The sequence below is a fragment of the Chamaea fasciata genome, unplaced genomic scaffold (assembly GCF_029207755.1).
Source record: "Chamaea fasciata isolate MVZ Bird 193981 ecotype frontalis unplaced genomic scaffold, bChaFas1.0.hap1 SCAF_4, whole genome shotgun sequence".
Taxonomy (NCBI): Eukaryota; Metazoa; Chordata; class Aves; order Passeriformes; family Sylviidae; genus Chamaea; species Chamaea fasciata.
In genome coordinates, this window is record NW_027094089.1 from 7097251 (window position 1) to 7124230 (window position 26980).

The following is a 26980-nucleotide window of genomic DNA, read 5'->3' on the forward strand; positions in this document are numbered from 1 at the left end:
GTGGAGAAAAACACATTATTTCCTAAAAAATGACAATTCTTTATCAAAAATAAATACTATTCTTAACGCTCCTTCTAATCTCTCTTAAGGAGATTAAAACCACAGAAATTTGACATTCTCAACTTCTGTAGAGCATACCTTGTCTATATTTGCTCCCTAACTGATTTGTTATTTCCCATCTAAAATCTTTGTACACGGAGGATAGACTCTGTGAAGGAACCATTGTTATAAACAATGGTATAATTTTTTTTTTCTTACTTACCTCAAAAATGTGTTCTGGTAGGAAATAGGTTTACTTGCAAGTGGGTATTAGCCTCCAAATCCATGTACTTCCATTTTCTATCTCTCTCAATTTCAGTGTCTTTTGAGTTCTTTCCTGTGAGAAATCTCAAATGGCTATACACTGACTTGCACTAAAGCAAGAAGATTCACTGCCATATTTCCAGTGGGATATTTGAAAAAGTCTTTATTCAAAGTACAACTCCTAGAGTTTGATATAAGTCCATCTACTTTTTATGACAATCTTCTGATTTCTGATTTTAGAGAGATTTTTTTTTTCACCATCTGAATACAGTAAGCAAGACACCAGATTCTGCTGAAATAGTTAAGGACAGCTTATGGTAAAATGTGTTCATTGATTACTCATATTTGACTCCAAATATTTTTCACATGTCTATATCCACTAGACATTTTAATTTATCAAGAGTCCACTTCAGTGTGTAGGCTTCATCCTATCACAGGTAACTCATCATATTTTGACACAGTTGAGAAAGGAAAAGTACCAATACTGTTGCAACTGCTTTATTGCAGTTTGATTTATTTGTAGAAGATATTTACAAATGTTGGTGTGACTGAATAAAACTATTCTATGGCTAAAGCAACAGTTCCACACAAAAATGCAGCTCATGTAACTTGATCAAAGCCTAAGTGATGGAAGCCTTTCTAATATGGACAGAAATTTTGTGATATCTTGAGCTTCTTCTTTAACTTTTCACATCTTCACTGCTTACTCATCTTTTACTTTTTCATGCAATCATGATAGCTACTTTTGGATTATTTTATTCATAAATTTTAAATGTCCATGCTTGCACACTGATAACTTGTATTCAAAGCATCAATTAGTAAGCCAGTACCCTAAGAATCTGAGTCCATGACAAGTTAGAATGTCACTTTGGTGCAGTTGCAGCTTGCAAAGTTTCCATATATTCAGAAATGGAAACAAATAGTCTTTCCTGTATTAACTGGTTTCTGGGTCTGAATCTGAGAATCATTTAAATTACAGGATGATAATAATTTTTTATCACAAATTCTTAATTTTTATGTTTAAGTTCCAGCAGCATTTCCCTGGAAACAGTGATTTTAACAGCATCTGCACAACAGAAGCTTTTCAATACAAGAATGTTCTCTTTCAGGCAGAAAGTAGTATATTCATAACATAAATAAGCACTTAAAATCACACCACGGAAAGCCCACAGGTAAGTCTTCAAAGGCAAGCAATTCACATCCATTTGAATATTGCACTTTCCCAATGCACACCAGCATTACAGCTATCAAAAGTTCATCTGTCAAAATCTGATATGGTAACTTGCTGACTATTGGTCAACTGGTTGCATTACCGTAGCAGATTCTAAAATTTTTTGATCCTTCACAGTAGTCACACTGATATTGTGATCTGTGGCTGAAGCATCCTTTTCTGGTAGATTAGGTACCAGGAGAAATTCAAGTAAATGGCAAGAGCCAACAGATTTAAAAGGACATTGTCAAGATTGATACTTGTACTGTCACAGAATCAATTAGGCTGGAAAAAACCTCTGAGGTCACTGTACAACCTGTGATTGAACACCACTATGCCAACTAGACCATGGCACTGAATGCCACATTCAGTCTTTCCTTTAACACCCCCAAGTTCAGTGACTCCATCACCTCCCTGGGCATCCTATTCCAATGTCTAAGCACCCTTTCTATGAAGAATGTCTCTCTGAAGCCCTACCTAAACTTCCCATGGTGTACCTTAGGACTATATTCTCTTGCACTGTCACTAAATGCCTGGAAAAAGAGGCAGACCCCCACCCAGGTAGTAGTTAGAGAGATAAGGTCACCCTGAGTCTCCTTTTCACAAGACTAAACAACCCTAGCTGCCTCAGACAAGCCTCACAGGACTGGTCCTCCAAACCAGCTCCATTTCCCTTCTCTAGATACATTCCTGCATCTCAGTGTCCATCCTGAATTGAGAGACGCAGAATTGAACACAGGATTTGAAGTGTGGCCCCACCAGTGCCAAGTTCAGAGGGACAATCCCTGCCCGGGTCCTGCTGGCCACACTATTGCTGGTGCAGAAGAGGATGCCATTTGCCTTCTTGGCCACCTGGGCACAGCTGGCTCATGTTCAGCCACTGTCACAGCAAAACCAGGCAGGTCCTTTTCTGCTGGGCCACTTTTCAGTCACACTGCCCCAGCCGATGGTGCTGCCTGGGGGTGTTGTGACCCAAGGGCACAGCATCAGACCTTGTTGAACATCATGTAGTTGGTCTCCAGCCTAAACAGATCCCCTAATAGAGCCTTCCAGCCCTCCAGCAGATCAACACTTCTGCCCAACTTTGTGTCACCTGTGAATTTATTGAGGGCACACTCACTCCCCTCATCCAGATCATCAATGGAGATATTAACCAGGACTGGGCCCAACACTGATCCCTAGGGAATGCCACCAGTGCCTGGATGCCAACTGAATTCATCACCACTCTCTAGGCCTGGCCATCCAGTCCAGCCGTTTTAACAGAATGAAGGCTGCATTTCTGTTTCCCAGAACAGTGCTGTGGGGGATGGCATCAAACACATTGCTGAAGTCCAGGCAGGCAACACCCACAGCCTCTTCCTCATCATCATTACAGCAGTGCTACGTCTGCAAGAAATGTATTTCCGAAACAGTGATTTTTCAAAGGGTATAAGGCAGTGCAGACCAAGCAAGTGAGAAATACTTCCATATACAAGCCTCTCACAGGAAAAATGTCTTTAAACAGCATCCAAACAGTATAATATCATTCCGTACTATTGTTCTCTTTCCATATCTATTGTTCGCTTTCTTTTAATTAAGAGCTAAAGTCTTCTAAGCAGCCTTTGAATACTTTAAGAAAATAATGAAGTTGCCTTAAAAAAAGTGCTTTATAAAGATGATAAGATAAATGAACTGCAGAAAGAGTACAAAGTTCATAAATACCTACAACAATATTTGATTTGAGTTCACTTTTAATAAACAGATTTTTTAAAGGTCAAAGGGCAGTGCTCATAAAGCACAAACAAAACAGCTTAAAAATCCTATCAGGGTTAAATTTCAATAATGAACTTTATATCAACTGCTCAAAATTTCAGGTTTTTATTACGGAATATTGTATCAATTTTTGGTAATAATGCTCTTAAATATTTAAAAATGGGTCTCACCAAGGTACATGATGGTTTAAGATTGGCAATGCACTGATAACAACTAGATCACCTTTCCACTTTCTATGTTTGTAGCATTATAGCTTTAAAAAAATGGAAAAAAAAGGTCTTATTCCAAATGCCTTGGCTTCTTAAGAGTTGTCCTTAGCATCTTTTATAAAGACTATATGAAACAGAAGAACTGTTTCTAAATAAATGGATAAATATAGACCATGACAATAGTGCTACAGCACAAGCCCTGTACAGCCGGCCCAGGTCCAACCATAACCCCAGCCTGTGTTTGTGGGGCATTACATAACCTACAGGTACACATATAGAGCTTCTCATACCCTGTGACTAAATACAACCTTAACAACTTATTAGACAAATCAAGAACTGCTTTGTGAGCTGACAATAAATCAGTTCAGGAGGGTAGGGGACAAGGCTGCCCCACAGTGGCTCATAAGCCAGAATTTCTCTGATCAGGGAACCTCCTGCATGCGATCTGCTGCCCATGCCTCCCGGGACACTTCATTATATAACCACTGTAATACTCTTAAATCAACTGGAAAAGGCCAGACACACGGTGAAGTGTGTCTCCTGTGCCCCCTTATCCCTGAGTGCTCTTAACTGATGGCAACTGAAATTTCTTAAGTGGGGGCCTGAATCGACGCTGTGCAGAAGTCACTATGCAGCTCCCAGCTGCCAAGGAATGTAGTGCCACTTCCCAGACATCAGCCCTTGCTTTCTGCTGCCTCACATCACACCAAACACAGGCAAAACGGTGCTCACAGTGCAGGACACATGAAATAAATCGTATACAGCCACAGATATTGAAGGCATCAGAGATGCCATCTTTAAAACTTTCCTAACAACACTGACATGCTGCTCAACACCCTAAAAATAGACCAATGTGGGTCTTCGAGAAATGAATTTAAGATTTCAGCACAGTTGCTGTAACTCCTAGCAGGAAAGAACATGTTAATTAGGGCTACTGACACAGCCTCAACAGTGTATTTGACTGGAGATGAGGATGCTGACAAACTCTTTACAGCAGAAATACGTTTTAAGTACAGCTCATCAGGAACTGAATGACTTGTGCCCCTTAGAAAAACAATGGCAATTTCATTTCTGTTGTCAGCCTCCAAGCTTGAGCCAGACACAAAGAGTACAACTTTTTTTTTTTGAAGGAATGAAACTAATGAATCAGCTCTGATCCAAGAACAATGGCTCCTTCCTATCCTGCATGTCTGCATCATGTAAACGGACAATAAATCCAGACAGGGAGCCTACAGATCCGAGATTAACCTAAACCATCTTGAATCTTTAGTCACTGTTCCTCATTTACAGTCAGCCACAATAGTAATCGCCATTTAAGCAGGAGTCAGAGCCAAGGTTTCTGGCTGAGACTGTAATAGGTCTTTCTGCTTATACGCATATAAAATTAATTGACCACTTAACACTGAAAAGTGGTATTTTCATTTCAAAATATAGTCTTGAATGTGGTGTTCATCCATTTATAGCCAAAAATGCAAAAAGAGGTAAAGTATTGCAGAGAACTCCTTTTTCTTTAGTGACTCGTTGCAGGAACCAGTTCATCTGCAAATTCCCAAGTGCTTCTGCTTCCAAGCTATCAGGGGCAAGAAGGTCAAGGAATAGCAAGGATAAGGACCTGTAGATGTCGTCTCTGCATCCTGAAAATGCCATGTCCAAAAAGCAAAGTGTAATTAACTCTCTATGTCTTTGCAAGAGTGTGAGGTTTGAATGGAAAATAATACTGAACAACTCACACTGACCATGCCAATTGTTTTTCTCAGGGAGCCCCAATTTACATAGCCGTTCAAAGCATTAGCCACTCTTGTAGTCAGCTCCAGTCTGTTGCAATATTATTACGTTTATACAGACTTGTCTCTCAAGAAGTCTGACTTTTCTTCTCTTAGCATATAAAGTTTCCTGCTAATCAGTACTTTTGCAGTGCCTTCTCACAGTGTCGGGGGAGTTCAAAGGAAAGATGGAACAGAGACAAGAAAAGATGGAACAAGACAGCAGTTTCCTTGAGTGTCCCTCTTTTAGTGGACATTTTAAATATGTCTGAATGGAAAAAGAATGCAAAATAAATAGTCTTCTGCCGGAAAGAAGGCAAAAGTAGACTAAAGACAAACTTCTCCACAAAGAATTTTTCCACAGGCTGAAATAAAGAAAAGCAAGAGCTGAAAGTAAGTGAAGCTTCTTTGCAGAAGTCACAGGGGAGCAATATGCTCTGGGACTCCAACACATAGCACACTCTATTCTGGAAACCACAGATTTGATGGCAGTGCCAGAACAGGCAACACCGTTCCAACATCAGCGATGTCTGCACAAGCAAGCACGAAAGGAAAAAAACAGTGAAAGACTCAATTTTCAAATCAGCAGTGTTCTGGGGAAGCTTAGAAGAAACGTGACCTTGAAATGTCCCATGGAGAGGGATCATTACCATAATGATCCAAATTTCAGGTCAGCATTGGCTTTTCTGCTGAATATCTCTTGCAGCGATTTCTCAACTGCTAAAGCTCAAAATAAAAAGCTCATGTTTTTATAGTCTTGTTCATAAAGCCAACCAACCAAAGTACTTTATTTTACTGCCTCATTTGAAAACTCCTGTGACAAATGTGGTAACCTTTTTTAGTGTTCCTCTACCTTTGGACCGCAATAAATCAGAGCTCCTTTAACCCTTGGTTCACTGATAATTCCTCTACTTGGCATAGCAACTACCAAAATCTGAAGAATGCACACTGAGAATTAGGTATTTTGAATATGACTGAAATATCAAATGGACTTTTCTATGAACAGTTCAGTTACAAAGTTATTTTTTTGATGCGGTTGAACATCCAAAATACCCTGCAAAGTATTCCCATTTCTGTCCTAATTAGATTTGACATTCCTACAAAACAGTTTTCTTGAATCTTCCATCCAGATCTACTTTCTTCAGATTTCCTCTGCAGGCCTCCACATAGTGGAGCCTTGAACAATGAGCAAACCCTTTGACAGTGCTTGATTCTGCAGAGTACTCAAAAGAAGTTTAAAGTAAATTACCAAATTAAGTTGGATGGGGTCTGTTGAAGAGTAAAAGATGAAGTACAACAGTCACTGCGGCTTAGCTGTGCTGTGGCATTTTGATAATGAGCATCAATGACTGTCTCAAAGCCTGATATGTGTCAGAACTTAAGCCATCATCATGTCACAAAGGAACTGTCATCACACAAAACAAGACTGTTATTGAAAGACCAACTGTTTTTGGACTGTCCATTCAAAAGTATTTGTCTATTACCACACATTACTCATTTCTTAACTAATTATTTACTACCATCTCCTAAAGTTACTTGTGTGAACATTAAGGGGATTATTGTGGTATATCAAAAGTTCCTATAAATATTGCATCCCCATTTGGAAATGCATCAGCATTTCTCCTCCCTCAAAACAGCCCTAAAAAATGCATTTTTTAATCCCAGAATTTGTCTTTAGAATGTTTGTGTTGCCCTTTTATTCAACTTAGAATGGAAACATGAATTTTCAAGAAGTCTCTTTCCTATTTCTATGAAAAAGACATTATTTACATGAAAGGACTTACTCAATATCGTTTTTTTAGTAGAATTAAATCCCCAGTTCTCATATTTGCACAACTAGAGGGCTTCCACACAAAGTGCTGAGAAGGATAATAAATACTGTTATTTGGTTTAAAATGGCAGTGAGGCTTCATTTACCAGCCCTGTCCACTAATCCTCATTGTTGTGCTCATCATTAACCGGTTTGTCTCCTGACAACAGTGTCTTCCAGAGTCATGCACCATGAAGCCCTCTCCTTCTTTTCTTTCAACAGTGATTCTACTGCCACTTGCATCCCTGATGGTGAGGGGGTCCCTCACCTGGACATCTGAACTAAAACTGACTTTGCTGAGGGCAGCAGAATGAAAACTTCAGGCAAAGGTCCAGATGATATGGCCCGCTTTGCCATTGTGGAAGGAGAGACAGAATTTATCAGCGGGTAAGCTCCTTTGCTCTTACAACACTACAGACCTACTTGCTCACAAGTAGGCTGTATATCACTGGAGGTCATTCTTGCTTTCAGAGCCTTTCACTTATAAATTAAATTACCTCTTCTACTCGAAGAAACTGAACTTGATTAAGATAGAAGAGCAGAAAATCAGTGAAACACTGGCTTACAAACTGCTTGAAACACAAACTGAAACTTCTGTTCCCCAATCAAATTCTTACACAGACTTTATTCTCCATCCTCTACATATCACTGATAATTGTTGCAGTTTATTAATAATTGCCAAAAATTTTGTGAAAATCTGTATTTCTTAGAAAAACTGCTCCATTCTACAGATGATGTTAAAACATTACTCCTGTATCATGTGATTACTCATAATCAAGAACCATCTCTGCAAGACAAATCATCCAGTGGCTCCTGCAGCAAAAGGACGAAACGCTGAATTTGAAACTTAACAGTCAACTTGCATTTCACATAGACATAAAAAAGCATACTTAATCTCCCATACATATCTGCCCTTTAGATATCCCACAAGATTAACAAGGTTTTAACTATTGCTCAGTTATCACTTAGTAGTGAAAGATGTCATAAGCCCTTCAGTTTTATCTTTTCCCTCAGAATCCTAGACAGTTGTTCCTACTACAGTCACAATAGCTGGCATCATCACTGGATACATTATTTCATATCCTCACCAAATTTTGAAGTATCTGGGTTTTGAATATTCTTTAACACATCTGAAGCTTAAGAACCACTTACTTGAGAATTCAAGTTCAAAGAAAACCAATGTGCAGAACTTGAGTTAGAAAATCAATGTATTTTCTTTCCAAAGTTATATAAAACAGAAGTTCTATTATATATTATAATAAATTAATAACAAAAATTAAGATACTAAGAACTTAAAACGTCTGCATGTTTTCTGTAGTTGGAATTAATTAAGCTAGAGAAAGTGCCTATACATTAATCTTTGATATGTTATGTATAAATATATATGCCACAAGCTTCGATTCACTTCAATGTTACACCTGTCTTCCTAGCCTTAAATCAAAACCTTAAACCTAGGTGAAAAATCTGAAAGCATAACTGAGTGTTTCAGAAAGCCTCCTTTCTGAAAAGGAGGAGGAGTTTTGTTAACTGCACAGTACCTGAAGACCAGGCTCTGCATCCTCCAAGAACCTGAAGATCTGTGTTGATTCCCATGACACAGGCTGACACTATACCTCTCAGCGGCCTCCTGCAGCCTGGTCTTCCCCACAAGCTACTCATAACTCATTACTGCTGCAGGCCCTTTGGCCAGCATGTGTAACACTACGTGACCAGACCCCGTCCCTCCTTTTTCTCGCCCACCATTCAGGCAGACCTACACTGCATACTTGCCTAACACAGCTAAGCATTGGCTCGGAACCGTCTTGACACGTGATCTCCAGACCTCTGCCAAAAGAAACCATTCACACAGGAGCAGCAAAGCAATTTTTTCTTCTACAGTTCATTTTACTTGTAAGAGCTTCAAAATGGCTTTAATCCCAGCATGTTTTTAAAACAGCGGTCACAGTTATTTATCAGTGCCACATGCCAATATCTCCACACTGGTACAGTGACTGTTCTTTTGCTAGAGCCTCCCTTTCCCTCTGCCACTGAACAACACCCTACAAGCAGCATATGTGCAGCTGTCTCTCTCTCAGTGCAGAAAAAAACGCAATACTTTTGTTTTTATAAAACTACTTAATTGAGGTCAAGATAGCACCCAGCACAGGCAAGTCATCTCTGCAGTATTAGACATGGGAAAACAGTTCACAGAGTAGAACTAGAAGAGATGAGATTTAATGCAAATTTTATAGAGCACTCAAGAAAACTTTTTTTAACAGTCTTGAGAACTGGCGAAAGAAGTTTCATACTCTGTTGTGAATATAAATAGTTAAAACATGTTATATAATGGAGAGGATGTGATGTATAGCACATAATGAAAGCATTCATTATGCATGAATAATATACCATCTCTCACATTAGCCTGCTGGATAAAACTTCCACCACACAGCTAGGAAAGTAAGTAATACGCTGAGTGAGAAATTGACTGATGGGTAGGGCTTACCGTAAATCACATCACATCAGGCTGGCCAACAGTCACCAGCAGGCTTCATGGGGCTCAGTTATAGGGCCAGTGCTCTTTGATGTTTTTATAAATTATCTGAACAAAGAAATTGAAAGTACGTCAAATACTTTGCTGATGCTACCAAAAGAAGAAAAGCTATGAACTTCCTCGGAGGTGGAGAGGCCTTCCAGAGCTAGAAGTGAGCAACCATCAGCTACATGAAATTGAACAAGAGCAAGTGGTGGATTTTCTACCTGTGATGGGGTAATCCAGGGTGTACATACAAGATGGAGGGACAAGAGCCTGGAAAGCAGCCGCATGGAAAAACAAGAGAGAGTTTGGATTGATGTCAAGTTGAGTATGAGCCAGCAGTGCCCTTCCAGCCAGGAGGGCAACTGTATTCTGGGGTCCCTCAGGAATAGCATCACCAGCAAAAGAAAAGATTCTCCCTCTTTACTCTGCGCTGGTGAAGCCTCACCTCAAGTTCTGTGTGCAGTTCTGGGAGCTCAGTTCAAGAAGGACACCAAACTATTAGATCTGTGACCAAGGAAGGTGACCAAGGGGGTGAAAGATCTTCAGAGAAAGACTAGAGCAGGTGATGTCACTTATTGGGAAGGTCATTATCCCAATGCCAACACTGGCTAGAAAAGACCATATATAACACTTAGTCTATGGAGGAATTCACTTTGATTATGAAATGCCTGTGATTTTTAACTTTGAAATCTTCCAATTTTATTTACTATTTTCATAAAAGCTTCAGAACTTGAAGGCAAAAAATTTACTTGAAAATATCTATCTCATTGAGTTTTAAACTATACATTTGGCCCCTGGACTTCTTGAAAGGTTTGGAACCATGAACAAAAAAAGTTTCAAATACAGAACAATGCAAACTCAGTCTGGTGTATTTTTTTAAAATCATGCTTTTAATTCAGCCTCCCAGTATCATAATGGCCCACCTCAAGATTTTTAAATGTTCACAGCTGATTACACTATATATCAAAACAGTACTGCTTGTCTCATTAAATTACCATGATTTGCTACTTGGATATAAAAAATAAAATATTAATTATCACTTCAGAAGGCACTTTCATCCCTTGATTTGAATGCTCAAGCTTAAGATTGCTACAAAAAGCTTGATGATCTCTTTTCTACTAGTATCCACATCTGCCCTTCCGTTTATGTTTGCAGCACACACATACAATGGATGCACCATTTCCAAATACTCTGCACTGGTCAAATGGTAACAATAGCTAGTCATTTTCTCTGATGTACCACTTCATTGCCTAAAGAGAAACTTCAGATTACCAGGGGCAGGCTCTCTGTACCTAAATATCTCCTATGCTGATACATAAATAATATAGACATATGCACAAAATTACGTATCTCCTTTGTCTGAATATTACATTCACATCCCTAACGGCTGGGACTGCTTAATACATAACTATACACAGATATGTGAATAGAGAAGCACCACAATAATTTCATTGCTAGTTCCACAAGGACAAGTAAACCAGAAGAATGTAAAATGGAAAAGGCTTGCATGTCTATAAGAAGACTCTAATTGGATTCAAAAATTTCAAATTCATCTCCAAATGCAGAGAAGCAAAGACTGACCCACAGGTCTTTCCACAGAGAATGAGTACGTGAAACTAGTAGGAAAACTCAGGTTATGTGGGCAGAAGATATGCTATAAACCCAAATACATTTGTAGTGTAAGAAATCAAGTACAAGTAATATATTCAAATGCCTCCTAAGAGCTTCATAGTTCCTGAGACATGGTGAGGACCAGAAGAGGAGTAATTGCCACATACGTGTCACCCCAGAAGCAGGCAAATACTAAGACATCTGAACACAGGCAAAGCTGGGTTACTCTCAGAGGGGCAGCTACTTTTCATGATTTCACTCAAGAAATCAAGACATAAAACTGTGCATACAATGTTAGTGTAAATACATGTTCAGTCTGAAGGAAGTGTATTACGAACGTGTCTGTCACAGTCTAATTTTGCCTGGTTTTGTCCTCACAGTAGCAAGGACACAAGTAGAGGGCGAGGCGTATATGTAGGATTCCACTGGGACACACCAATCTTTACAGTTACTTGCAGCATCAGCTATAGTAGTCTGAAGGCAAAGCAATCTCTGTGTTGTTATTTAGACACATGATCTTGGACCTTGCTGCGTGCAACTCCATTGAACACTCCATTGAAAAAAATATTCATGTTATTATAATAAGGTTGTGGTCCACTCCTTGGACAAATCTGTGTGACTGATTAGTTCACACAGTAATGCTGCTCAGTGATGTCATTAGGTCTTATGAGAAAAAAAAGTTATAACAGCCCTAGAAACACAAGTAAACAGAAGGAAAAGAGCTCCCACAAAGGCTATTTGCATAAGTAGAGATAAGCATCCTTTCCTCAGAGTGACAGTAAAGTACACCGAGGATGACATTTTCTTTAGGAAGATTTAAAGGAAAAAAAAAAATCCACTTTACAAGACTGCTCTCTGTAACAAAGAGGGCTTTCTGAAAACTTCAAAAGTCCATGCAGCCTTGAAAGTTGAGCCATGCACAAGTCCCTACCAAGTAGGACAGCAGAGATCACAATGATTCTACAAAACCAGACAGATGCAATGACATAAGGAAAACTATGATTAAACAGTGGGGTACACCAACTACTTTAAATATAGAATGGCTCTCACCCATATATATAAACAAAACTATAAATTCCCTGATTAACTGAAGTATTATTCATGAGAAATGGTATTTATTACAATTTATCAAGCTTTTGTATGAACTTTGGGAAGCGTAGCCAAACAGCCCAAATTTAAAATAGATGATGAATTATGATCAACTCATTCTCAGTGCTGCAAGTTTACCTTTCAAAATACACTTTTCATTTAAATCTTCAACTCTTCAAATAAATGAAATATCAGGCCTTAAAAATAACATATATATACATCTTTCTGCTACCACACAACAAAAAGAGGTTGCAGAGCAAATAAAGAATTTAAAGGTGATTGAAATTCATGGCACATGGCTCTGAAGAAGTGCATTGCTTTACTAGAAGCATCTGGAAAGATAAGCCTCCAGAGACCAGGAGGCATCATGTTCTTGACTCTTCAGAGGGATGCAGAATCCAGGGTCTTCCCATACTCACCTGAAATATTTCAGTTTCTAAACAGCTTTGCCTGTTGAGTGTAGATTAAATTCACCAGATCTTCCAGTCCCACTGACTACACTTGATCAACAGCAAAATACAGTTGTCATGTTCAGGAGAAAACACAAGTCTATCTTTGTCTGCAAAGCATAGTTTTAAAACAATGTATTACAAATCACTGACAATAAACAGGTATGGCAGTACTATTATGCACTAGCACTGCAGACTTGGGTAAATTAACAAGTCAGAATTACACCGCATGTATCTTCAGCAAGACCAGCATCAGTCAAGAACAAACACCACTCTAGTCATTGGGTTCTGGCTGCATGAGAGCAATGGCTCTGATCAGCAAAATACAAAGAAATACAAAGCAAAAAAAGCAGGGTAAATAGACATTTGCCCTCAGGGCCACATTTACAATAGTTACCCTCTTTGGCATACCCAGACATCATGAATCATGAATTCACAGTTTCCTGGTAAGTTTGCAGCTGCTTTTCCACTGTCACAACTTTTGCACACTGATGAGACAAAAGTGATGCAAAGAAGGGAGAGTAGTTCTGAGCAAAGCTTGCACTGCCAGTGTGGATCCCTTGGTTACTACAGCTACCTACTGCCTAGCTTATGTCTGGGTGCACAGAAGCAAAGAGGTTAAGGATCCTTCACTTCTTAGGCCAACTGTGGCAGACATCAAAACTCATGGAGTACAAAAGTGGTTCCTCACCAGTCTCTTGGATTGCACAGTTCAAACCTTGGAGATGTGAAGAATCAGTGCTCCAGCAGGTTTCCCATACCAGTACCTCAGATTTCCTGAAGACGACACTCCTAGATGGCAAATCAGCAGTGCTACCAAGACCACCAGAGATCACAGGGAGTGTTTGAGGAGTTTCATCCTGATCTCTTTAAAGTCAGGTGTTTTCTGTGCCTCAGAAAGTTCAATCTAGTTCTTTAAAATGAGATGAAGGTAAAGAAACATACTCTGCCACATTTGTTCAATATTACACCTTTTCTTAAAACACAGACCTCTTGATCCATAAATCTACATGATTTTTTTTCTGTGTGGATGATGTTACTTATCTCCCTGCATCTACCTACCCCCTTTAGTTGCAAAGTAAGTTAGTAGTAGCCAACCAATTTACTAAATTTAAAACTCAAGTCAACCCATCAGCTGAACAGAGAGCTCTTCAAAGGTGTCTGAAAAAGCCCCCAACCTTTAAATATTCACATGACATAGAAAAACCCATCTGGAACCAGAATATTTCTTGCAATTTTCACAAGCATTTTGCACTGACTTTCCAATATAGGGACAGCCTCCGAAGTTCAGGTCAGGTGCTACATCACTATGTCTGAAAGAAAGCAAGAGGGAGGGGCACAATCACACACTGTCAAAGATGTGGTGCACATTTTAAACTGAAACAGCTCTCAAAGGAGATAAACTTTAAGAAGACAAAATGGCTCAGAGGAATTACTGATGGTTCTTTGCAGTGCCTGTCATTTGTCTGCTGTTGTATGTTTACCCCTCAAAACATATAAGTCTTATAACCATGTGGTTATAAAAAACCCCCTAGGTTTGGCTCTTGCATTACTAATTTTAAAACATCTGGATTCTGTAATGTCTCCTTAATGTTTGGGATTATACACTGCCAAAACACTGTTAATAATAATAATAATTTAAAAAGCTTGGTTAAAAATGACCTCTGAATGTTTAAGATAAATGAGCAAGAATACGCAGATCTTCAGAATTTAGTCTGTAGAATATCTTCTTGCTGCTGAGTAAAGGCATATGCCACATGCATTAATGAATGTCTCATATTAAGAACAAGGTCACCTCCATTGTACATTCGTATCAAGTCTACTTTGAGAACAAAATACTGGCAAAATTTTTGTAAATCCTGATTATGCACTGCTTGCTTGCAAAACCAGCGATAATACATAAATGGCTTCTGTTTTCCTTAACTGATTTATCCATCTTTTAAAATATTACATTAGAGAATTATGAGCTATATACTACACTGTTTTATAATTTAGAGCAATTAATGACAGGACTCTTGCTTTTTAAAAACAAATAAGGTATCCGAACAAAACCCAACCTTTCCAGCCCGCTAACCAAACACATTGTTTCAGTAGAGCCAAGGACTCACAATAATAGAAACAGTGAATTAATTGCTTAAGTCTCATCCCCTTGCTCATCCTGACCTGCTACAGAAGAAACTAGGCCTACAAACCCTACCAGAAGTTCCTCAGATGTCAAAGGATGGCACAGAAAAAGAGGAAAAAGCCCCTTTTTCTGCCCTCCTGGTCACTTTGCAGCAAAGATGTGGGAAAAGGAATAGTTGCAGAAGAGGGCACTGCAGAGCTTTTTTTTGTTGGCAAAGGCTCAGAAGGGTTGTGGCAGGAAACAAAGTACCTGTAGACACACTTTAATTTGTCTTTTCCCCCCGCCACTTCTATTCTTCCCTAGAAATTTCTGTCAGAGACTTATCTGTGATAGGACAGAACTCCTATACCTTTCTCTCAAGTCTCCCCTGTAGCTTAGCATAGGCACCAGAAATGACTACTACCTTCTTCTTCAAGCTACACAAAGTAACCTCCAAGACCATGAAAGCAAAAACAGGGCAACAGCATTTTAAGGCACTCTTATCTCTCACCTCAGAACACAAAGGAGCAGGTTGGCATTATCTCCTCCATGCTTATTAATGCTTCTAAGCTTTAATATTTCACATATTAAACCTATAACTACAAAACGAGCCACTTTAAAGGGCAACAGTGGGGACTTAGGGCCAGGCAATGGACATACCAGACACCTGATGATTTCTGATAGTGATACAGTCATGGTGTGCTGTGGTATCATGACTAAATACGTGACATTGCAATAGAGAATAGGGAAAAAATATATTCGTCACATTCTCTTCTGTTAAGTCTTCAGAGTAGTGTTAATAAAATTGCTAAAACACTGCACACAAAGACAACACCTGATCCCACTCTCCCCACATGCTGTAGTTCCCTGCTACCTGCTCCATCACATACTTCAAAATTCCCTAAGTTCCTAGCCCTGAGCCCTCTGGCTCAGACATCCACAAGGCTGTTACTAATACTCCTGATCTGGTCTTCATTCTTTAACAAACAGCTCATTTGACACCCACGGTTTCTCCCTCAGCGGCCTAATTTACCTTCCCAACTCTAATTTTATTGCAAGAAAATTAATATAGCATTTAAAGAAAATGCAATTTACTGTAATAATATTTTCCAAAGATTTTAAAGAAATATCAGGAGGAAATCAGGAAAAAAAAAGTCTACAGCAGTCAATCTGTTTGTAGGTCCAGAAGTTTCCCTGGGCACACATGTAGTTAATCTGCAAATAGAAATGAGAAAAATATGGAACTAGAAGAGGCTATTTTATTGCAGCTTCATTAAGTTTTCAAATCTCTCTTGCCCCAATGTGCTGTGAAAGAAAAGAGAGCAAGAGTCTTTTACAAGGAACAAGATATAACAGCACCATGTCTGTATGCCTCTAGAGAAGCTTTTGAATTTGCTTAGGTAGACCGCCTTCATTTTACAAAAGTTGCGAGAAACCCCATGTAATTGTTTTTAATATAAATTTATATAGTAAGAAATTTATATAATTTAATAGAGCTGTTTTAATATAAATTTATAATAAAATTTGGGAAGTGGTCTTGTTCTCAAGATGAGAGGGATAAGTCAGCAATTACCTTATCAGCCCAAAAGAAATTATTGTAAGGCCAGCCCTTGGGCATCACACAAATTTTCTCCTATAGTCTGGCAGACATTTTCAAATAGAAAGCCATCCACATTTCAATCTCTTTTTATCTCAGGAACTTCTTTTTATTATTTGAATCAATTCTGCAGTGGAACTCAGAAGCTCAACCCAAGCATGCTTGTCTCCTTCCTTGGCTAATACATTCAGGTTGTGCATCAAGAAACAAGACAGCCAAACCCCAGCTCCTGCTGTCAAGACTCTCCAGACCTCAAGCGCCGCAGCTGCAGACATGTCCAGAGACCTTTGCTCTTGTGACAAAGGAGCACACATGTGGCTTAGTCGCTTAAGACATGCACTCAGCAGCACAGAGCAGAAGGACAGATCATCTTAGGAGTCTGCAGCAATGCTTTCTCATGTTAAAGTACAAGAGTCTTCCCCCTCCTTCAGGGTTATGGAGAAGCAAGACACACCGGAACAATCTTGCCTTTCTTCCCCAAAAGCCGCATACATCTGCATAGCCAGTACGTGTTACTGCACCCTGCCTTTGCAGCCTGGCTGGGTACTTTCAGTCACTGACAGCACCTTGGGCCCCAGCACATCACAGCACTGCAGGGATCCCAAGGAATACGTCAGCCCAGAGCTCAGCTTCTGCCTGGGAGGGTTTTGAGCTTCACAGGACTGTTTGAATGAGTCACTGATTTGATGCAGGGACTTGGCTGATCAAAACCTAGCAGAACCTTTGGCAGCCAGTGCTGGAGGAACTTTCCACACACAAAACATAAAGGCTCTGTCAGTCTACTCAGAACAGCAAACTCTCCTGAGGGAAAGAAAAAAGCACGAGGTCATGGAAATCTTATTTTCTGTGGCTGTCCAGCACTTCTTGTTAAAAGACTATCCTGAAATCAGAGCAGCAGAGGAGTTTTGCCTTTTCCTTTTTCTTTCTCCCTGTGAGACAGGAAATCTGCAATAGCTGGGGTTGTCATCTTAGAAAAAATGTTGGCTTTTTCCCTTGTTAGTCACGTTCAATTCCACCTATACTAACAGACACCATCACATTCACACTGACCTCATTAACCCATTGGTGATATGTAAGCTGCATGCGTTTTGGGAACAGTCGTCTTTTCTCCTGGGCTGGAACAACACACATTATCACTGTGTCCAGATCAGGAACTGGAATCCTGGAAATAGTAGGCTAATGAAGCAGGAAACAGCAAGTGCTAGCTTCATTGACTAACATCTGCCATTCCTTCTCCTTCTAGTCAGTCACCCATACATACCAGAGCAGACAATTTGCCTCTGCACAGTTTTCAAGGATTCCTGTTGTGCACCTCTCCAGTCTTTCATCCTCACTCATTTTCCTTTCAAGTAATTTATTCCCACCCAAGTCTATCATTGAATAAAAACCAGAACACTTTCCAGAAGCTGTAGAGCTTTTGATATTCTATTTCAAGTGTTACAGATTTTTGGCCATAAAAGCGCAGTCACTTCCTAAAACATGCCAGTTCAGGCCTTTGAAAAGTCACAGGTCCAAAATCATCCTGACTCACATATTTTTTGAATTAAAATATTGTAAAACAAAGAAAAAAAAAGTTACTTACCTTTTGATACTTCATGTGTTTTTATATTATATATATTTTTGGCTCCTACTCTCTCTAGTAAGAAAATCCTATTCCTACTATGCAAAGCTTAACTTTTGCTCCTATATGCCTTTCTTGCAGCAGCTTACATAGCTGAAAAAAACCAGAAAAAGTCTGATAGGGGAAAAAATGCTTTTCTCTATTAAAAAGCTAAAGATTTATATAATTTACTAAGATTAATTCAGCTTTCAGCAATTACATCTTCCCATGCTTCAAAAATTCATATTTTACCTGTCTATGCTTATGGCAGTCTAGAAAACAGGCATATTATGTTTACTGCTTGCAACAGTCATATCCACTTCTGACAGTGGTGAATTTGCCTCATATTCGGCAATATGTTTTTCAGCAATTTTGTGAGAAAGGAATATTCCCTGCCAGCCTCAGAATACTATGTGCATATTTGAAACCCAAATTTAGACTGCAAATTATAACATAAGATCCAACCACACTTTCTGAAAGACAAACTTCCATTTGTTAATACCAGTGGAAGGCTCCTTGGATGATGGAGTCTAGCCAGTAAACGCGCACTCATGGTTATTCTGCACATGAAGGTCCATTTCCACATTCAAACATTCTGATTCCTAAAAATGTTTGCATTTGGTTGGAACATTCTTCATGCCTCACTCTGTTTCAAAACTTCTTAGTTCCATTCATAACAGTAGCAAATAAAACCAAATTCCATTTATTTCCGACCAATGCAAGAAAGGGGATGACGCAAACAACACAAGACTCAGTTAGGACCTGCTTGTAAGTACTGAAACCACCTTTCACTTCAACTGAAGCAAAACACAGTTTTAGCTAACTGTGTTTGGATGACAAAGACAACATTCCCAGAGAAAAACAAATTAATATGGTGAATTAGTTGAGAAAAATACTCTAACTGGTCATCTCTAATGCCTTAGCCAGTTCTGTGCAAACACCTTCATTGCCGTGGAAGGATGGGGCTTAGTCTGATGCCCTTGCAATGGTTTGAAAGCAAAACAAATGAGAGGCTCCAAGTCAGAGATACAATTTAATAGGAAGAAAGGAAAAAAAGTAAAGTAAAATAGATGCAATAATACAATAGACCACTGACAGAGTCAGAATACTACCCGAGCAGAGTGATGGAAGCAGTCCAGATGAGGTAGTCTTCTTGAAGCAGTGATCCCGTAGAAAGGTCTGGTAGCTCTGGTCCTCTGGAAATCCAGTGCATGAGGGCCCCCTGTACTGTCCCAAACCCCAGATTATATCCAGGTGAGCATGCTTGGTTCCTCCCCTTGGGCGGAGCATCTCACAATGGGATGATGAGTCATGCAGGGGTTCCTTGATGGCCCATTAAACAGAGATAACTCCTGAAGGGAGTTATCTGTGAGTCATGGGCAAGGCATTTGATGGGCCATTAACAGAAGATAATGGCCCAGAGGGAGGGGGTCTGGGAAAACACTGCCCCACTTGGATTCAACAGTTCATCAAGATGGTGATAGAATACTTTGTGCACATTCTATACTACAACCCAGGACACCTCAACTCCCTTTCCAAAAAAAAAAAACCCCAGTTAAACTGAAAAACTACTCTTCTACAAGCAGAAAAAACCCCATCCATTGCAGAGTTATACTTCTAAAATTGCAGCATTTCCAATTCAGCCGTTAGATTACGACACCATAACTTTCCAAGGCAGAGAAGCTCTAAATGACTCATCTGGCAAGACAAATACCATTTATTTTTGACATTTATACCTTATGAATTATTAATTGGTTTTCTGCATCTAGATTGATTTTGCATGAAAAGGAATTTCTGGCACATGCCTTAAAGCTGAAAAGTGTACAGACTGGAAAATAACGCAGCAAATATATCTGTTTAGTGTTGCTTAAAAGAGCAAACCCTGTTAGTCTACTAAAAGTCATAAATGACTAAGCCAACAATATTTGCAGGAAAAATTTCTTTCTAGAGAAAAAACCCAGCAGTTTTTATCTCTAATGAAACTTGTTCTCCTACCACCCTGTTTCATTGTAGTTGCACTCTCTCCCACAGACGCAGAACAAAAGCCATGTCTAGTGCTTAAGGACACCTTAAACTGAAAGATAAACAGTATATTTGGTGTTTTTGCATAACAGTCACTGAACTTCATAACACAAAGGTGAAAAACAAGCCCTATATCAAAATGTTTAGATAAACTCTTTTCACAAGTAAAGACCTTTTGCAGCCAATAGCAACTGGAAATTAGGCAATCAAGAGTAACAATTGAGATGTAAATAACACAAGTTATTAAAAAGATCAAAATGAAATCCACAAAAAATATGACTGAGACAGAGGGGAATGTAAACATTTTAAGCGTGAAGTGCTCTGCCGCCATAGAACTGTGGGGAGAAAGGCAGGGAAAGCCAATATTTTTCTCTGTTTTAGAATTTCTGCTTACAAAGGATTCAACATAGTATCCACTTTTGACAGTGATAACAAATCCAAGGAATACAGGACAAAAACACAGCCAGATGAAAATCACATCAGTGAGGGCAAGGATCCCAGCTAGTGGCACCTATCTCCTCTGAAATAGATATGCATTCAATTCTCCAGCCCTCCTCCAGTAAGACGTGCAATAGCCAAATGAGTGGTTGAATTGCCTGTTCTTTCAGTAGGTCTTCTGGCATCACACCAAACCACACGGTTATACTGTTGCTGCCTCAGCAGCACCTTTGCTGAGATCAGATAACATTCCCTTCCTGTGGGGAATGATGATGGCCAAAGAAGGTGAGAGTAAACTGCTGCACTCAGCGTGCACTACAAGATGCTGCAACAACTACGTCAGTCCAATTTCAGTCTACAGAATTTTTTAAAAAATTGAAATAAATTTATTAATAAAGATATGTCCTCCATCACAGACACAGGAACATCATCACTATCACATCAAGTGCAACTACATACCCACAAATCATTCTGTCCAGGTCCATCACAGTGATTTCCATCTACAGACAAACTGAAAACATGCTGAACTTCAGACAACCATTTCTAATTTTTTATTTTCTACTATGCAGGTTCCTCAAGCCTCCATAAAGGAAAATCTTAACAAGAATGTAAGCACAGTAATAATAAATTAATTTTTTTTCTCCACTTTGGGAGAAAAAAAAGATTAATTTTAACTCCTAGCACTTCTATGACAGATTGGATGGATTCCTGTGACATGCTATAACCTTGGATTATAAAAATGCTACTATTTTGTCTCCAAGATTAAGTGCAGGATTAGGTAAGTACTGAAAGCAGGGTAATTGTGCTGTGGCAAACATCATCACAATAATACTATGCTGTAGCTCAATTTTCTTTCAACTGATTACCGCCATATACTTAAGAAAGGATAAGCACCACCACTGTCCATCAGGGACCACTACCTGAGAAAAAAAATGAGAATCAGTCACAGAACTTTCCAGAAAGCAGCAGAAGGAAGATCTTTTAATTCTAAAAGAAGAGGTTTGGAGGATGTTTTGGCTGCCCCTGAACATACCACAGACTTTCACTGATAAGAGGGCCAAGAGCCTGCTTCATCAGGGCACTTCCCAATAAATGCTGTCCACACCGTTTTCTGTTCAGACGTACTCACAGAGTGGCAGTAGCTTCTTTGGGCCTGCAAAATAGATTTTCAACTCCATTCCTCTTGTCCAGCTTTTAAAAGCCAAAGACTTCACTGGTACACTACTAGTGGTGATAGTTAATGTTCAAGCTCCCAACCCTCCATCCTTCACAAGTATTACGTCAGACCAACCCAGCACCTCCCTTTCATTTGCAATTAGGAGCCACAGAACACTATAGAATTTTCTGCACAGTAACCTCTGCAACATCTTCTTCAATTAAAATTAGTTATGCTGTTCCAGCACTTTTATAAAGCATGCTGTCTATCAGTATACTAGTTGTGAGGACACATTTAACACTCAAAGACAGTTTTGCATGAGTGACCAAGACCATCCAGTCCTTCCTTGCTATGTAATAATTCCAGTTAAGACGGAAGTCAAGACATGAAATAAAAACCTGGTGCAGGCTGCGTTTTGAGTGCAGCGTCCATGGGTATTCTTTGCCTCCAGACATCACTGGGAGAAAACTTAGAGACGGGTGTCATTCAGTACTCCAGCTTTTATATACATACATAAAAGTGGAAAGTGTATCGACCAGTTGGAAAAATACTACAATAATAGATGTTTGAGAAATCTTAAAAAAAAAAAAGCATGTTCTTTTTAGTACACAAAGCAACAGTTCCTCCAATCAGATTTAGAAACAGGGTTTTAAACTGGTACAGACTGTTTAAGCTACCAACAACTCAGAAGGGTTACAGAGTATCCAGCTAAAGGGCAATTTAGATTAAAGTCATTTTTTCACCCTTTCAATTATGTAATATCAATAAAAAGATGCATGGGAATGATGCCAAATGTGAATAATGGATCTGGCAACCAAGCTAGAGTGCACAAACAGAAGGAATTTCCCTACTTGCTATGGAAATAATCCCCTCTGCACCTAAGTACATTTTCTAAAAATAGTCTTTATTTCCAGATCAAAAATTTGCTCCCTTCTCTTGATCTCAAAAGGTAGCACTCCACATTGAGAGAAACGAACGTCAGTGGTGCATGCCTCTCAGGGGGTTTCTAGCAGCCTGTTTGGGCACTATCCTCAGAGTCATACCACCCTGCACACAGCTCTCCTTCTGCCTTCCTCAGACTGCTCACAGGTTTACAAACTACAGGAGAAGGGAGCTCATTGAGTTCCACATAAGCAATACATGGTACAGCATTTGCACTAAGAAAAATATAACACTGCCTAGCTTTCCAGACCAACTCCCACACATACCTTCACAAGCATAGGAACCAACCACTATTTGGTGGGTGAGGCTGTGAGGATAAATGGAAGGAGAAAAGCAGACCCAGTGTGAGTACAGCTTCAACCACAGTCAGTTGGAAAAGACAGGTGATGTCCTGTCAGTGGAAAAGCACACACAGCTCCCACTCAGCACTGTAGGACAGTCAGGAACATGTTATTAATACACAGTGTGCTGGAGATTTAGAAAAATATTGATATCAACAGAGAAGAGTAAAAAATGGTTAGTTGCAGTTTGTTCAGTAAGTTGATTGCATCATACATTCCAGTGAAAAATATTTTACACATTTCTGACCAAAGAATTAAAAAAAACATGCAGGCAGAGGAACTCTAATATTCTCTTTTTTACAGGAGAACCTGTGTAGACAGGTCTGAATCAGCACAGAATCCCTAGGAAGACCACAGAATACTGCGGAAAACAGCATAGCTAGGCAGGAGTTTCATTTGCCTCTTATTAACCAGCAAAGTCATTCTCTTAACTGTGCCATTCACAAGTTACTTTGTTAAAGACAGAAGCACAGTACTTTCCACCTAAAGTAAGGGCATCTAACAAGCTACTGACAACGATGAGTGGAAGTAATTTCTTCAGATGCTTCTTTCAATATCAAACATTTTTCTCTATAAAACTGTATAAACTGGTTTATTTGGTCTCGGTGTTGAGACAAATTTAACCATGATGTATCATAAAAGCAGAATACAGTGGTAGAAAACAAACCATATTACAGGCTTTTGGTTCAAATCACCACATTCATGCTCCTATTTAAATGTCAGTCACAGTTATTCATTTGTTTCAAATGGAACATCAGATGTGGCCATTCCCAGAATTTTTGTTAATCTCTCTCCCTATGAAATTATTACTTTCTGAATGTTTATTTTCATTCACATTACTTTCTGAAAGCTTCTGACTGTGCCTCACAAGAGCCATTTCATGCAATCAATGCAGTCATGCAGAAACAAAGCTAATGCTATTTTAAAACCAGTCTGTTTAAATGCCCCAGACTGTCAAATCTGTATCACCCAAAGTGATTGTGGTAGCTTTAAAACTGTACATAAATCTGTAGGAAGCAATATTCTCTCGGTCATACTGGCATAGCAGTGATTGGGAAAGGAGTCTGGATGCCTAAAGAAAAAGGGATCATTTGGTGGAACAGCACTTTGTTGCCCATTTCTGGAAAAACATTCTTTAGATCAATCCTCCTAGCTTCAAGATGTATGATAGATCTGCAGCAGCTCATTAACATTCAAATGGTGTTATTTCTCCTTCTTAGATACTTTGTGGGTATTAGAAGTAAATGAATAGCCTAACCTGTTCCACACTGGTCAGTCTAACGTCTTGCAATTCTATATTAATACCAGGACTTCCAGACTCACCCTGCTTTAACAAATGCAGGAAGATTTCTCTAAACTTCATTTCTCTGCTGCACAGAGGTAAACCCATTAGTTTTTCTGACAGGCAAAATGGTGAACAGTCGACTCATTCCAGAAGGTGCAAAGTATCCTCCTGCTTTCCAGTGACTCACTGCTGTTGCAGTTGGTCCATGAAAGTTGACAGGCACTAAGTTCTTCAGCATGGCTTCTGAACTGACAGTACTTCATGCAGGTTAGTTTAACATTTCACAAGTCAGAAAACAAAAAATGAAATAAAATAAATTGCTAACATTCTATAAAACAATCCAGATGTGTTCTTGATACGACTTAGGACTCTATTAAAACAGCACATCATATAAATGAACATGAATTCAACAAAATTCAAAATCAATAATTTAGAATTTTTTAAACTTCCTATTTGTCTGGTCCTTTCTGGAAAGCTTCATTCATGTCAGCAATGTCAATCTGTATTTCACGTGGGGTTTAATCACTAGTCAAAAGGATTAGTCCCTGGAGCAAGGTCAGACCAACTAGGTTGCAGATTTCTCACTCATAATGCAAACAAGCCAATAAGCAAATCTGTCTTCAACACAATTTTGAGTCATTCTCATACATAAATGTGTCTTCATGGCCATAATGAAAACAAACTGAGAAAGTCAAGGATGAGGCCAAAAATCCCTGGGTCATCAGATGTCCGGCTGCTAAATCTGGCATTAGAGACTTAAATGTTTTCGTTCCAGACAGCTAAAACTCTTCCTTCTAAATGACAGTACTGCTGACAATCAGTGTGAGTGTCATCTGAAGGACAAAACAGCATGCACAGACCTTTCACACCAGGCTCCCTCAAAAAAAGATGTTTATCTCTGCTGCTGCAGTTGCATTCTCATTAGCTTACATTAATGGAGAACTGAGACTTCTAGTACTAAAGCTTGCCTGGTTCTTAAACATGGACAGTACAGACACTGAAATTTGTATTTTCAGTACCAGAAATCATTGCAACAATGGCGATTCTTGGCTTCTTGTAGCACCACAGGTAGCGGGGGAAGAAACAACAAACTAAGCAGCAGCAGATGGGCGCTGCTGGATGGGCTCAGGCACCCTTACCTGCTCCTTATGGCATCTGTTTAGAGTGCAGCCGTTTTCTTGTGAGGCTTATTTTACCAATGATGCAGCACAATGTGGCATGAAAAGTGAGACACAGTGTTATTCAATGCCTGCATGCACCCATGCAGGACTTGGCATAAAATCATTGCATTCAGAGTTATAATGTGTACTGGTGTAACTGCAAAGTATGGAAAATCAGGATTTGGGCAATACTTGGATTAAGGATCATTCTTTCAGGGAGTACTTCCCCATAGCGCTCAAGAGATGAGATGAGATAGGGAAATACACAGGTGCTGAAAAGTCTTACAGCTGAATGTATCTTGTGTGCCTGCATCTACAGGTTGCTTACAGTGACCAAGACTCCTACCTGAAGACGTCTGCAATGGCAAGTAGGAAATAACTGGAGATTTTGTATTTAGTTAAGAACCCAAAAAAATCCCAAAACAAACCCCCAAAAAACCCCACCAACCCCTTCCCCTCCCCCCCCAAAAAACCCCCCAAACAAACAAACAAAACAAAAAACAAAAAACAAAACAACCAAAAACAAAAACCAGAAAAAAAAACCCAACAAACCAAGCCAACCCAAAACCAACAAACCACTGCACGGGTCTTGGTGTCTGCTCTCTAGATCCAAAGCAATTCCTCTGACTTCTATGAAACCATTTTAGATTTAGCCCCAAAGCACACTGAGTCAGAAATTGCACCCTTGCAAACTGTAGCACACAGATTCTGTATTATGAAACAACTCAACTACTTGTGAAACACTCACCCTGACCTTCCTGCAATCTCGCACCGTGCCTAAAACAATAGAATCTGACCTCATTACTCGGATTTCAGCTGTGGTCTAGACCCACAAAACAAATTACTGCTGCTTTCCCAAAGTCAGGCTAAAACAACGTCCATGGAAACACGGTGCACAGACCTCGGTAGGGAAGGTCCGAGCCCACGGCGAGTATTTATTCCGACAACTGCCCCCGCGGGCTCCAAGCGCGGAGGTCAGGGCATTCCAGGAGCTACTCCCACACGCCAGGACCCCCTGGCCGCTTCCGCAACGCGGCCGGAGCCGAGTGGGAGGAGGCGCGGCGGCCCGGCAGCAAACCCCGGCCCTCCGCAGATGGATACCCCTTGGAGACCCACCGCCCTCCGTGCACATTCACACACCGCACACATCCCTGCGCACACCCGTGCGGACACACGGCCCCTCGTACGCCCACTCATCACGCACGACCAGGCACAGAATCCGCGGAAACCCGCTCGCCCTGCACTCACTCGAATAGAGACCCGCGCACGACCCCGCACAACGCACACGCCGGCCGCAGCCCAGCGCGCTCCACGCGCGGGGAGAGGGCTCGGTACCTGCGTGGCTTTGTGGAACTGCTTCTTCAGCCCGGCCACCGACATGACGAGGGCAACGCGATGCAGCCGTGCGGAGCGGAGCGGAGCGGAGCGGAGCGGAGCGGAGCGGAGCGGAGCGGAGCGGAGCCGAGCCGAGCCGAGCCGAGCCGAGCCGAGCCGAGCCGAGCCACGCAGTCGGGATGCTTCGCCTGCCCGCACCGCACCGCACCGCACCCGCGCCCGGCGGAGGCTGTCAGACGGCGGCGGCGATGCGGGAACGCCGTGACGTCAGGGCGAGACGCCCCGCCTC

The 26980-nt window shown here is 40.2% G+C and overlaps 1 protein-coding gene across 3 annotated transcripts in view; it reads right to left on the reverse strand.

Annotated features, from left to right (window-relative positions):
- SH3GL2 (SH3 domain containing GRB2 like 2, endophilin A1) overlaps nucleotides 1–26766 on the reverse strand; it is a 96885-nt gene extending 70119 nt beyond the window's left edge. The window contains exon 1 of one of the 3 annotated variants that reach the window (XM_066180810.1): nucleotides 26692–26766. In XM_066180810.1, coding sequence (XP_066036907.1) covers nucleotides 26692–26736 — 45 coding nt within the window. In that variant the 5' untranslated portion in view covers nucleotides 26737–26766. Of the gene's footprint in view, nucleotides 1–12681; nucleotides 12704–26257; nucleotides 26281–26691 lie in introns of those variants that run through there. The other 2 variants (XM_066180812.1, XM_066180811.1) reach the window with 2 other exon arrangements.
- Between the last annotated feature and the right edge of the window lie 214 nt (nucleotides 26767–26980).